Source organism: Stylophora pistillata, chromosome 13 (assembly GCF_964205215.1).
Source record: "Stylophora pistillata chromosome 13, jaStyPist1.2, whole genome shotgun sequence".
Classification (NCBI taxonomy): domain Eukaryota; kingdom Metazoa; phylum Cnidaria; class Anthozoa; order Scleractinia; family Pocilloporidae; genus Stylophora; species Stylophora pistillata.
The window spans coordinates 14,070,629-14,084,683 of NC_142531.1; the positions used below are offsets into that span (position 1 = coordinate 14,070,629).

At 42.3% G+C, this 14,055-nt stretch overlaps 1 protein-coding gene across 2 annotated transcripts; it reads right to left on the reverse strand.

Annotated features, from left to right (window-relative positions):
* Window positions 1-3,418: 3,418 nt before the first annotated feature.
* On the reverse strand, window positions 3,419-11,572 carry LOC111328048 (uncharacterized). Of its 2 annotated transcripts, none has more exons than XR_015994791.1 (2): window positions 8,101-11,572; window positions 3,419-6,203 (listed from the first exon to the last, which is right to left on the reverse strand). XR_015994791.1 is itself a non-coding variant. In XM_088743566.1 (2 exons), the coding sequence occupies exon 2, from the start codon at window positions 6,125-6,127 to the stop codon at window positions 5,036-5,038; it is 1,092 nt and encodes a 363-aa protein (XP_088599692.1). In that variant the 5' UTR covers window positions 6,128-6,203; window positions 8,101-8,630; the 3' UTR covers window positions 3,419-5,035. The 2 variants fall into 2 exon arrangements, 1 of the variants encoding a protein (XP_088599692.1); XM_088743566.1 differs by having other exon boundaries at window positions 8,101-8,630.
* Between the last annotated feature and the right edge of the window lie 2,483 nt (window positions 11,573-14,055).

Here is a 14,055-nt window from a genome sequence, read left to right on the forward strand (position 1 = left end):
ACAAATTTGTCAAAGAAATCTTAAAAAAAAAAAAAACAAACAAGCAAAAAGGGCTTTCTAATTTTCTATAGACTAAAGATTCCTTTACAATGAAAATCTTTCATTTTCGTTTTTTTCTTTTCTTGTGAACCTTTTTGTCTTTTTATGATGTATTTCTTCATTTTCATTTTATTTCCAGTGTAATTGTATTAAGTTAAGAAAAATTTGACCCACTATCCACAGGTCAAAGGAATACCTTGTAGATATATAAGAAAATAAAGTAAAAGTGTGAAAGTGTGGACCTTCAATGCTAGTACCCAATGATCTACTGATAGTTTTTATTTTAATGCTGCCGTATGACTGACATAACTGCGTTGCAGTTTGTAGGTCCCTCGGTGCAAATTCTCTATTGAACAACTAACATTTTATTTTCATCGTTTCACACTTTCAACACTTGCCACCCTCACGCTTCTTTACCCCTTGTTAGCCCACTATTTTTGTGGAGATTTAGGAACCCTTTCCTTTGGGATTTCATTAACTTTTACACAACCAATCAATCAATCAAGTAGATTGTCTATATGTAAGGCATGGTTACCCAGATTGCCCAAGCCAGAGACTCATGTATGAAACGTAAGACAGCAACCCACCCATCCCACCCCAGGGGGAGGACATCCACCACAAAGTAATCTCGTGCATGGGAAATTAATGTCTCCTACCCCGAACCCTGCAGGAGACGGGGCCTACAGTTTATTCGTCGTTATCTGAGAAGACTAGAATGTCTATCCATTTCTTGATATTATGGAAAGGAAGCAAATTCTCCTCAGTTATTTTTAAGACCATGTCGGGAACTGGGGCACATATTACGTAATTATGTAACCCGTGACAACGGAAGCACGTGCTTATTATTGGGAGCCTGCCCACCCCTTTTAAGTTGTTAATTCGAATCTATTGAACAGAGAGTTAGATTGACCGTGATTGTGCGAAGACCTTGTGAATCTTGCGATTATTAAACACGTTAACATCAAATTTGTGACTTCTCTTGGATACTGTCTCCAGCGGCCAGAGGAGTCCAGCAAAACCATGAGTATTGGTCTGGCTAGGGCTCGAACCCTTGACCTCCCGCATAACACAATCCAGTGCTCTAACCATGTAATGCCACAAAGGTTGCTAGATAAATCTATTTCATTTTTTTTTTTACAAAAAGTCTTTCTTTCTTAAAAAAAGAAAAAAAAATTCAATATCCAACCACATCAACATGGTAATGTCACTTTCTGGTTCTTTCTGAGCACTATTTTACAGCTAACAGTTCTTGGCAGAACGAGAAGCAACTCATGTACACTTATTGCCCTTTTGTTTAGCAAATTGTTTTATTCATCCAATGTGGATATTTCTCCACTGAGTTAGGCGTGGATGTACCAGATAATTGTTCAAGGAATCTTACTAGGCAACAGGATCTATGATTCAATCACACAAACCTTCTCAAACCTTTGGTGTGCTACAACCTCTGCAAGGCCCTAAAGCACTGAACAATATCACCAACCATACCACTATTGGTGCTAAACCCCCTGTCAGCCTTAATCCTGAAGCAATTCCGGCTTCTGTTTTCATTTGAGTTCCAACACCATTGTACTTATTCCAACTTTCCCAGGAGTTTTTCTTTTTGATAGCACATCCATGAGAATGATGGGTTTCATGTGGCTTTTGCTGAGTGGCAGCATTCATAGGAGCTCCTCTCATACCATATAGAAATAACTAATTTCCAATACACTCTTAGGACTAACGAATGTTAAGTCCTGTGAGAGCGTTATGCATGGGGTAACACGATATTTTGCAGCGTTTTTGATTTGTTCATGTAACACCGAGTAGGATGGGTGTGCTTTCGCTTCGCCTTGATGAAAATATAAGTTCCACTTTTTCTTCGAGATTTACATTTATTACCAAAGCATGGTATCATTTACCTTCTATCAATTTGAATCTTAGCTTATCATCTAAAATGGAGGTAAATTATACTCAAAGAAATTAAGCTTGCAAAGTGTTTCCTTACCAAGTACTGAAAGTTGTTGGCTCTTGAGCAAACAAATAAACATTTCCCAAAAATAATACGTTCAACATGTCGACGAGTTCAGTTTACAGAAGTCATTTTCAAATGGCGTCCTTACATTCCAGTTTAAAAGGCAAAATATATCCACGAATACAAAGTCTAAAGTGCGCCAACATTTCGCTGATCAGACGATCGAACAGCTCGCCAACGACAACGTCAACATGCTAACGCCACACATGCGCAGACGTTTTTCATCCCTGTCGTATTTAGACTTGTTTCCATCATAGTTAGTAGAGGGGACTAACTTTGATAGAAAAGAATAATCTGATATCTTAGTTTCTTTAGTGGAGTATATTTGGGCCATGGCAAGTGATGCAGATGTTGCATATTATTTATCGGAAATTTTTGATGTACGTTTATTCAGCAAGTCTGGCTAGGCTACGTCTACCAATATTAAAATATCTTGTATTACATAACAGTTATCTCTCAAAAAGTTGTGGCTACCGCTAGTTTATTCTGGATTCTAAAAGATTTTGCGCGAGTCTGTTTCTCATCGGAAATCTTGAAGTCCAAGCTGCAAAAATATACTTTGTCACTAACTGCATCACTTTTGCCTATCATTTCTTTACTGACTGAACACTCTCTCAGGAAGCCTATTTAAAAGTTTTTGAAAGTCAAATTAGAGTAGTTCTATAGTGACCGGGAGACTTGACTTAAATAGAAGTGGAATGTTCAGCTTCCATTTTCAAAGCTTTATTTTATTGCAGGTCTCGCATTTCCAAGACTTGTTAGATTCTACAGCCCAGGGTGGTATGTTAACACACTTATGGTGCCACCAGTCATTGCAGTGGTGACATTGCACGTGGGCGTCACCAGTAGGAGGAGTAGGGGAGGGGATATGATTGCTCTGGCGCACGGCAGAAAATTCAGTGGTAAACAACACAATAGAGTGTTATGTCTCGGAACTAACAGTCTGATAGTTGCCCCTTGGAAATTTGATGTTCTTAAATCTGCCATATTTGTTTTAAGAAGATCAAATTTTTGCGGGGCAACTATCAGCTGATAGTTCCTCGACAGAAACACTCCATTGTTTAAATATCCTCCAACGAGACCATAGAAGAGGTAAAGAACAGAACTTTGACATACCAAACCCTCTATAGAATAAATTTCCAGTAGCACTTTGAGGAGTTCCACTCTGCTCTGAATTTTCTACTTAAGGAGATGTATTGATATATTAACACCAGTTCTTGTCTTTTTCAACTTGTTTACTCCTAGTATCACATAGTAAGTGTTTTAAATTATTTTTAAGTATTCCTTTTTGGATTTTAGTGTTCTTTGCACAAGTACAACTTACAACCAATGACGTATGAATTAGAACAAGAACAAATGACACTTGAATAAAGTATTCACATACTATTTACTTGTCAATTATTACTTATTGTTTTATTTCTGCTAAAAGGAAGATGGGTGTTGTTTATCACCCCCTCCTCCCCCCCCCAAAAATGGAAAAATTTGTGGGAAATTTTATCATGATTAATGATTACAGAGTAACCCATGCCTGCAGTTTCATTTCTTTTATCTTTTGTTTCCAAGCTTTTTTCCTGTCTTTTCCATTTGGACAGTCAAAACTTTTTTGCCCCAAAACAAAATACGGTATGCCATCAAATTTCAATTTTTGGTCTTGCCACATGACTTTGTGTGTTGTAGCTGATGGGTCTAACACAGAACTACAATTTTGTGTCTGCAAAGAGGTGATTTTGTCACTGGGTATTCTTATCACTCATAATGTGAATTCTACCCCAGTCTTGTAAAGTTCATATTAGAGAGTTTGTTGAAACATATACTATACAAGGTCTGTTAAGCCCACTGGGGCTTATGGAATTTCAGGCCTCATTGATGGGGGGTTTATATGAAGGGGAGTAATACAGAGGGGAGAAGCATGGAGGAGGGGAAGGGTGGGCGCTTAAATTGTAATCTAAAAACTAGCAATTCATCTTAAAATCGAACAACAACAAACATATGAAACATATGAGTGAACTGCGGTTATGAGACGTATATAAGAACGATCCTTCGCAGTAAAGCACTATTTGAGCAATAGTGGAAATCAGACCTGAAAAAAATTTCAGGCCTGTACGGGATTCGAACCACTGACCTCTGCGATACTAGTGCAGCGCTCTACCAATTGAGCTAACAAGCCAACTGGGAGCAGGCCATCAAATTAATTCGATATAAACCCGTAGATGATAAATCGAACAACAACAAACATATGAAACATATGAGTGAACTGCGGTTATGAGACGTATATAAGAACGATCCTTCGAAGTAAAGCACTATTTGAGCAATAGTGGAAATCAGACCTGAAAAAAATTTCAGGCCTGTACGGTTCGAATCCCGTACAGGCCTGAAATTTTTTTTTTTTTTTTTTTCAGGTCTGATTTCCACTATTGCTCAAATAGTGCTTTACTGCGAAGGATCGTTCTTATATACGTCTCATAACCGCAGTTCACTCATATGTTTCATATGTTTGTTGTTGTTCGATTTATCATCTACGGGTTTATATCGAATTAATTTGATGGCCTGCTCCCAGTTGGCTTGTTAGCTCAATTGGTAGAGCGCTGCACTAGTATCGCAGAGGTCAGTGGTTCGAATCCCGTACAGGCCTGAAATTTTTTTCAGGTCTGATTTCCACTATTGCTCAAATAGTGCTTTACTGCGAAGGATCGTTCTTATATACGTCATCTTAAAATATATCTTCTTTTGCTAATAGAAAATTTAAACATAACAGATTGATTGGTGATGTTGTGGCGAAGGTTATCCGAACAAAATAAAACTTGGACAACGAGCGAGAACAGCAAAGGTTTTAATTAGCGATCCGAAAACTACGCAATAACTCAACAAGATGGCGGGTCAGACGAGCACATGTTTTGGTCTCTAGACTGTGGGGGACTAAGTTCTATTTTGATAGAATCCGCTGGCTAACGGGCAGTTGGCAACATAGCCACCCCTGACTCGAGTCTATACATTACGTTCGGCCTCCTCAAGGAGGCAAAGCTTGGCGACTAGCCGTTTGAATGTCCCTTGTTTCGTCTGAACTTCGACAGTGCGAATGAGGCCATCATCTCCTGGGAATGTTTTGACGATTCGGCCAAGATTCCATCGACCACGGGGTAAATTGTCCTCAACCACTAGTACCAAGTCTCCCATTTGGGCATGATTTTGAGGTCTGGTTCTCCACTTCCTCCGCTCAGTAAGTGCGGGCACGTACTCGCGTAGCCATCTTCTCCAGAAATGGTCGGTTACCGTCTGTGCTTGTCTCCACCGCTTTTTGGAATTCAAATCTCTCTCATCAAAGACATCGGGAGGTACGTTTGGACTGTTCCTTCCGATAAGGAAATGGTTAGGAGTGATTGCTTCAAGGTCCTGAGGATCAACGCTGACGTGAGTTAGCGGTCGGCTGTTGAGCAGACTCTCAACTTCTGCCGTTAATGTGAGCAAGGTTTCATCATTCACCAGTTGCCCATTGAGGGTGATCTTTAGAGCTTTCTTTGCTGATTTAACGAGTCTCTCCCAGACTCCCCCGAAATGAGGAGCTGAAGGAGGGTTGAGGAACCACTGGATTCTGTCGCGTGACAGAGTATCTGAGATCTTGGCCTGGTCCATTCCATCAAGGCACTCCTTAAGTTCTCGTTCAGCTCCAACAAAATTGATCCCGTTGTCACTGTAGATGTTTCTCGGTTTTCCTCTTCTAGCCATCATTCTTCTCAGCGCCATGATAAAGCTGTCTGTCTCGAGTGAGTGTGCAATTTCTAAGTGTACTGCCCTTGTCACCAGGCAGGTGAACAGGCAACCATAGCGATTCACTGTTGATCTTCTCTCTTTGATTAACAACGGGCCAAAATAATCCCCACCAGTGTTGTAAAAGGGTGGGGTGAAAGCTTGAAGTCTGCTTTGGGGCAGGCTTGCCATGAGCGGTGGATCTGGTTTGGCGTTGTGTTTTCTGCAAACATGGCACGACTTGGCTATTTTTCTGAGAGCAGATCTCACCTTGGGGATCCAATACTGTTGCTGCAACTCAGCAAGGATGTGCTTTACACCAGAGTGACTCATTCTTTGATGCAGGTGTAACAAGATCAAGGGAACAATGTCGTTGTAATCTTTATTTAGACACGATCAATTCATCAGCCTATAAAAATACATATCACATACGCTAAGATATTTAAAATTAAAACTACATACTATAACACTAAAGCTGTTTTCCGTGAATGCCGTGCGTTAGACTTTAAAAATGTCATTGATCTTACGTTTAAATAACCCCAGAGACTCTGTGTTCCTTATATCGCGTGGTAAACTAGTGGAACATTAAGCTTATTTTCAGAGTCCCTGAGGTCATAAGCAGAGTCACGCCCCGTAAACTTTGAATATAGATACCTTGGAGCTAGCCCGTGCAGACATCTGAGAATGTCAACACACGGGCTGCTCTATTCTGCAATTTCTGCAGTTTGTCTCGTAGCGTTTTCCCACAGCTACCCCAAACAATGTCACAGTAATCAAAGTGAGGTTTTACTAAAGCTTGGTAGATGAGATGTAAGGTTATTACACCAAGCAATTTTGTAGCTGAAACCTGGCTCACTTGAGTATTGTTCATTCTAATTGTTGGTGAAGCTGTGAGAGTATTCAGTCTCTGCCTCGACCCTATTAGCATGAATTCGGTTTTAGTCATGTTCAACGTGAGTTTGTTCGCTTGTAGCCAGTTGAAGACGTTTTCTAGGTCTTCATTTAGACAAAACTGAACGTTCTCAAGATTGCTTCCCGCATATGTGAGGTGCGTGTCATCGGCATACATTCTCGGTTTACAATTTGATAAGCAATTTGGAAGATCGTTGATATATAATAAGAACAATAATGGACCGAGAATGGTCCCTTGAGGGAAGCCGCAAGTCAACGAGTAGCTACTGGATAGCGACCCGTTGACAGAGCATTTTTATGTTCGGTTTTCCAAATATGACTGAAACCATCTGAAAGATTTTCCATGTATACCATAATAGTTTAGTTTCGATAGAAGGATCTGATGATCAACAGTGTCAAAAGCTTTTTTCAAATCTAGAAAAATGACTCCATTGATTTTCTCGTTATCAATATTATATGCCCAAGAATCTGTCGCTTCCAACAAAGCTGTTACAGTTGAATGATTAGCACGAAACCCTGATTGGTTTTGACATAAAATATCGTGCTCTTCCAAATAGGCATATGACTGTTCATAAACTATCCTTTCAAACACCTTCGCCATTATTGGAATCACTGATATTGGGCGGTAATTGTTAGCATCACCGCGGTCACCTTGTTTATAAAGAGGGGTAATCCTTGCATATTTCCAGTCGTCTGGGAACGTCCCTTGGCTAATAGATTGATTGAAAATATCACATATCGGCACACAAATGAGATCAGCACATTCCCTGATAAGCCTAGCAAATATTTTGTCAAGGCCTGTTGCCTTTGACTTGTCTAGTTTATTTAAAAGTGAAAATACTTTAGTTGGATTGGTGGGTTGGAGCTTAAACCGTTTATCTGTTGCGGTAAGATATCTTTGATAGCTACCACTATCACAACTTATCTCACTGGCACGTTTTGGACCAACAATCACAAAAGATTTTGAATTTGGCTTATGGATTTCCAAGCAAAGATTTTCTAGTGTATCCATGTGTAGGTCATTTCGTACTGTAAAGTTGATTGAAGTTTTTACATAGAAGCATACCCCTCCGCCGCATTTTGTTAGTCTATCGCGGCGAACTATTTCGTATCCTGGAATATGAACTTCTTGATCTGGAATACTCTCGTTCAGTTTCGTTTCATTTATGGAAACAATATCGATATCATTGTTTGCTAATATGATTCTTAATTCGTCTATATGAGTAATTAATTGATTAATATTGAGTGATGCCATTTAAAACCCCGCAAAGGAGGCAATATTGAGACAGATTTTTCGGCCGTTTGGTTGTTTAATTGATCCCGCACGGCATTGACGGACAGCACATTATCTCATTCTAGGTGCGATTTAAAATTATTATAAAACTGCTCATTACCTTTAAAATTTAAGTGCAGTCCACCTTTGTCATGCTTCTTGGGAAGGATAGCAGGATGTTTGGCTTGATACGGAATTGCAGCGTGTTTCAGTCGGCCTCCGACGCGTAAGATACCCTTCTCATCTGTGTAAGGGTACAGGGATCTAAGGTCACTGCTGCAATGTACCTCCTTTCCTGCGGCTAACCGAGTCAGGTCATCTAAATAAGCTTGAGCTTGGGCCTTCTTAATCCAGAATTCTTCAGAACTCATGAGCTCTTCTACAGACAAGGGGCCCTTAGCTACTTTCATGTATTCATTCTTGTGACGACAGCGTGACACAAACCGAAATACCCAGGAGGTAACTCGCAATAAATGGGTCCACGAAGAGGTCTTCTTTGGATCCAGAAACTCGTGGTGGACTTCAGAAGTAAGACCAAGCCAGGCTTCACTTTTAACTTCAGGATCCTCGTCAGTTGGCGGTTGACAAAATGACTGGTTTCGCCAGCAGTCCTCACCTTGTGAGAGGAGGTTTGGACCGTCAATCCACTAGCTGCCTTGGATAAGGTCTTGAGCTGAAAGACCTCTTGAACAATCATCTGCGACATTGAGGCGTCCAGGGACATGTCGCCAGGTTTCAGGGTCAGACACTTCCTTTATTTCAGCAACTCGGTTGGAGACGAAGGTATGGAATCTGGTTCCTTGACTCTTGATGTAGGACAGGACTGTGGTGGAATCTGTCCAGTAAGTAATTTGGCTGGGTATCACATCTAGCTCTTTCTGGATGGTCTGACTCATTCTCACCGCCATTACAGCAGCTTGAAGTTCCAATCGAGGGGTCGTCAGGGGTTTAATCGGAGAGAGCCTTGTCTTTCCGAAGATGAAGGAGCAATGATAGGAATGATTCGATGTTTTAAGTCTCCAATAGGTAGCGGCACCAAAGGCAACTTCTGAGGCATCAGCAAAGACGTGGATTTGTGCACCGACATACTGGGTACTTGGTTGGTCGATAAGGTAACATCTAGGAACTGACAAGGTCGCGAGGAGAGGTAGTTCTGCCTTCCAGGCTTCCCAGGCATCTAGACGTGGGCCTGATATGGGTTTGTCCCAATCAAACCTGAGTCTCCACAGCTCTTGCAGAATCAACTTAACCCGGAGTACAAATGGTGCAACCAATCCAAGGGGATCGAAGATGGTTGATATCTGCTTTAGAATGCCTCGCTTGATTGGGGCTAACTGTTTAGGGACTGCTTTAATTTCGAGACTGTCCCGTTCCACATTCCACAGCATTCCCAAGGCTCTCTCAACTGTAAGGCTGTCCAGATCCAAACCAAATGGCTGTGAGCTCCCAGGGCTGCTGAGGATGTCTTTGGGAGTTAGCTGAGCTAATACATATCGGCTATTGCTCATGAACTTGGTCAATCGAAAGCCACCCCTTGACAAAAGCTCAATAAGCTGGAGGGCAAGCTGAGCTGTCTCGGCCTCAGAGGGCAAGGACTTCAAGAGGTCATCCATGTAGAAATTTCTTAGGACTGTACTGGTAGCTTCTTCACTGCTAGTGTTCTGGTTATCAATGGCGGTTCTCTTCAAACAATAATATGCAGAGGTTGGACTTGACTTTGCACCAAAGATCATGGCTTGCATTTGGTAGACGTCTGGGGGATGATCTCTATTCGGACCTCTCCAAAGGAATCTTAGTGATGGCTGGTCTTTCTTGATAACTCGTACCTGAAAGAAAATTGCTTCAATGTCCGCGATCATGGCAACAGCATGTAGTCGGAACCTCATGATAACACCTACGAGAGGGTTCAGCAGGTCGGGACCTGTCACCAATTGATCATTCAACGAGGTTCCCTTGTATGAGGCTGCAGCGTCAAACACTACGCGAACCTTTCCCGGCTTATTGGGATTTGTCACAGCATGATGCGGCAGGTACCAAGTATTCTTGGGTTCCTTGGCAGCAATCACGGTGGGAGATAACTTTTTGGCATAGCCCTTGGCAATGTAGGTCTCAACTGTGTGGTAGTAAGCTTTGGCTCTTTCACTGTCTTTATCCAAGCTTCGCTCCAGATTGATGTCTTTTTTCTGCTAGGGGACGATTGTTCGGGAGCATGACTTCTTTATCCTTCCACAGGAGACCAGTTTCATAGTGGCCAAGGTCAGATCGAAAGTTGGTAGCTTCTTCTAAATGCTTGAGGGCTCTTTCGTCCTCTGTAGATCTTGAAATGTCACAATTGAACTTGGTGCCAAATGACTCTATCTTCCACCAGTTTTCAACTTCTTCATTCAAGGTGGTATCTGAGGTAACACAGTGTCCAACAAAGCCTAAGCTTATTCTGGGGGAAGGAACACCTCCCGCTAAACCAGCAATCGTTCATCCAAAGTCAGTTCGCACAGCGTATGGTTGGCCCTTTGGACCACGTCTGTGTTCATGTTGAATCATGGCTTCTGTAACTTGTACTCCAATAAGTAGGCCTATCTGATCAGAAGACACAGCAGGGATGTCTAGATCTTCAAGGTGTTTCCAGGTTCCTCTAACGTTTTCCTTTACAAGTTTCTGTGGTGGGACATTTAATCTGGGGACTGTCCACACAGGATGGATGTGAACAGGCATGTTTACAGCTTGTTTCCCCGTCGGCGTCACAAGAAGATTCACTACTCAAGAGCACTGCGGAGTTCCATTGTTTTCAATGTTTCCCTGGCAAAGTAGTCGCTCTGGTCCCTCGAGATTCAGCTCGTCGGCAATGTCTTTTCTTATCAAGGTGTCTGAGCTGCCGTCATCCAGAATGGCAAACGTTTCGATCATGGCCACCCCGTTTTCACCTTGTATTTGGACCGGGACAACTTGGAAGTAAACCACTCTCGCTAGCTGCGAGGGAATTGGTGGTTGCCACATACGGCAGGACGTTGCCGGGGGACAGCGGGGGCTGAGCTTGTGGGTCTTGAATAAGCGGTGGCTGGGGTGTTGCACGTTCATAGTGTAGCAGACTGTGATGATGTCTCTTACAGTTGGAAACTTGGCAATGAGTTTTGTTCGAGCATTTATCAAGTTGATGTCCCTGCTTGAGACAATTGAAGCACACTTTGAAAGTCTTGGCCTGCTCATAGCGCTCAGGTACAGGCTTTCTTTTAAATTCGTTACATCCGTAAAGTGGGTTAGCTTGATTACAGCATAGGCAGGCTGGTGACTTCAGTTCTTTATACGTGGGTTCTTCTCCCTTTGGCTGTGAGTCGCTCTTGATGTACAGTGTAGAAGAATTCATGGGTGGATACTGTTTTGAGAATTTACGCCTGTTAGGTGACAGACATTTTGCTGGTTTCTCGTACACCAGGTGTTGTTTTGCTCTAACATGTTCTGAGAGCCATCGGACAAGGTGAAACAAGTTAGGCCTTCCCTGACTTTCATGTTTCTAAACTTCCATCGCCCACTTTGATTCCAAAAGCTCAGGGAGCTTTTGAACAGCAATGTTCAAATTTGTCTCACTCAAGAGATCGGCAATGAATCTCTGTCTGTGAAGGGTGACGACAGTTGACCTCAGTGCTTGTTACAGCTTCGTAAGACCAGTATGATCTTGAGGGCGTGGCGATGGCGTGTGCATAAGAGCAGTGATGGCTGTACGCACAATCTTTCCAGAGTCAGCGAATCTTGCTTTAAGCATTCTAAGAGCCAATATGTAGTCTACGCCATCTTCTCCAAGGAACTGGATTTCTGACTCTGCAGCACCAGTTAGAGTGTTCTGAATATACGCTAAACGCTGGCTGTCATTGAGAAAGGGCTGATCATGCACAATGCTTTTGAATCTTCCAATCCACGAAGGCCAGGCAAGCGGTGAGCCATCAAATTTTCCCAGGTCAAATTTGGGGAGTGAACGTTCCATGGCAGAAAAGCTACAGTGGTGATGTGCTGCTAGCTGAGGCTGAGAGATGACGCCATACTCGTCAAGTTGATCTATCCAAGTATCTGGAGGGGGTCCTGGGAAGTCAGGTATCAGACCCCATCTTGGGTGTGGCTGTAATGATGTTCCTGGTAAACTGGGTCTTGGTGACACAACTTTGTTGGGTACAGTCCAGCCTCTCCAAGGGGGGCTTGGGGTAGCTGGTGTGCTAATTTGATTTGGGTTAAATGGGAGCTTGTAACATGTTACAGGACTGGAAATTGAGTCGGTAACAGTTGTAACTGTACCAGGATGAGTAAGAGGAACTTTGGGTGTGGTACAACTTGTAACTGGCACAGTGGTTGGATTGCTTATACTGGTTGTATAATGTGCTTTATTTTCAACAGTGGTTATGGGTAGCTGCTTTACAGGACTTGTTCCAATTTCAATTAGCTGATGCGCAGGCGGTGGCAAGATCTGAACAACTGAGGTTTGAACTACTGGGCCATCGCTCTTGGAGTTCTCATGGCTAAGTAATTTGTCAACATTCTCTTTTGAAGATTTCAAGGGTTCTGGTACTGACATTTCTTCCACTTCTTTCACGAGTTTGACCTCCAACATAGCTCTTTCGGCATAATACATCTCAATATTGTCAAAGCAATCATAAACAGAGGCAAGGGCAGCCTCCATCCAATACTCTGGTTCATCGTCATCGGGATTAAGCTCAAACAAGGCTTGATTAATATTCTCTAATTGGGAAACAGCTTTCTCAAGGTTTAACTTCAATGAAGTGAGTGTTTCTTTGCTTAGGTGTTTGCTAATGTGAAGGTTAATCTGATTGACTAACCTCGTTACGTGTGCTTTCTTTCCACGTCGAGTTCCTCGGATTTTCCGGGTTTCTTCGTGAGCCGTATTATCCCTTGTTCCAGCCATGTTATCCCGAAAGTCCTCAGAGAGGGAGCGACTCAGGCTTGGCAAATAATCTCGGGGTTTTTGTTCTTCCAACTTCAAGCAAGTAATCCTCAGGAAACCAGTCGGGGCCTGGTTGTTTATCCCACAGCGAACAATTTGATTCGGCCATCTCGCTCGTTTAGGACAGTATTTCCGGTGAAATATCCGGCTCGAAGGACCAAAATAATGTGGCGAAGGTTATCCGAACAAAATAAATCTTGGACAAAGAGCGAGAACAGCAAAGGTTTTAATTAGCGATCCGAAAACTACGCAATAACACAACAAGATGGCGGGTCAGACGAGCACATGTTTTTGTCTCTAGACTGTGGGGGACTAAGTTCTATTTTGATAGAATCCGCTGGCTAACGGGCAGTTGGTAACAGATGTATTGTGCTGTTCCTTCCCCCAGTGCCTTTATAGAACTAGACCAACTGAGGATTTAGTTGATCCCCTTTTATGGTAAATAGATGAGAGAATAACACAGAGTTTGGCTTATTTGCACCGTCAGACTTACCGATACTCCCAAAGTTGTCATCCACCACCCAAGGAGTGAACGATGAGTTGGTACACAACTCACATTCTTTGACAATTTCGTCGATCTTGCAAGATTGGTAAACGTAGCCGGACTTGCTGGATAAACGTAAATCGAAAATTTCCGATAAATAAGATGCAACATCTGCATCGCTTGCCACTGCCCAAATATACTCCACTAAAGAAACTAAGATATCAGATTATTCTTTTCTGGTGAATTTGAAAAAGAACGCGAAACATTTTTTCAATACCGGAACCGGAAACCGATTTTGGAAGGGCACAAGGGCGGTTTGAGCTATGGAAACAAAGCAAATCCGTCGTGCAGCCACTCGTTTCCATAGCTGAAACCGCCCTTGAGGTTTTTAGTGACTTTGATTTCTTTTTTTTTATTACCGGCGAAAATAAACCTTAAGCGACAGAACTATGCTGGATGTGATGTTTACTAAGCCAGATGTTATCTCTTGACTCAAAAGACACAGGAAGTAGACTTAAAATTTGTCCACAGCATGCAGCAAGAACAGGGAACGTTCGGAGTCGTAAATCGTCGGTAGTTCGGCTCTAATTATAGTCCAGTGATTTGATTTCATTCCCAGGCACCTCACGTCCAAGGGCACTTTTAGA

What these genes read in the sequence shown, in the direction of transcription:
- LOC111328048 (XM_088743566.1), bottom strand. Translation starts at nt 6,127, where the DNA reads ATGAGTCACTCTGGTGTAAAGCACATCCTTGCTGAGTTGCAGCAACAG.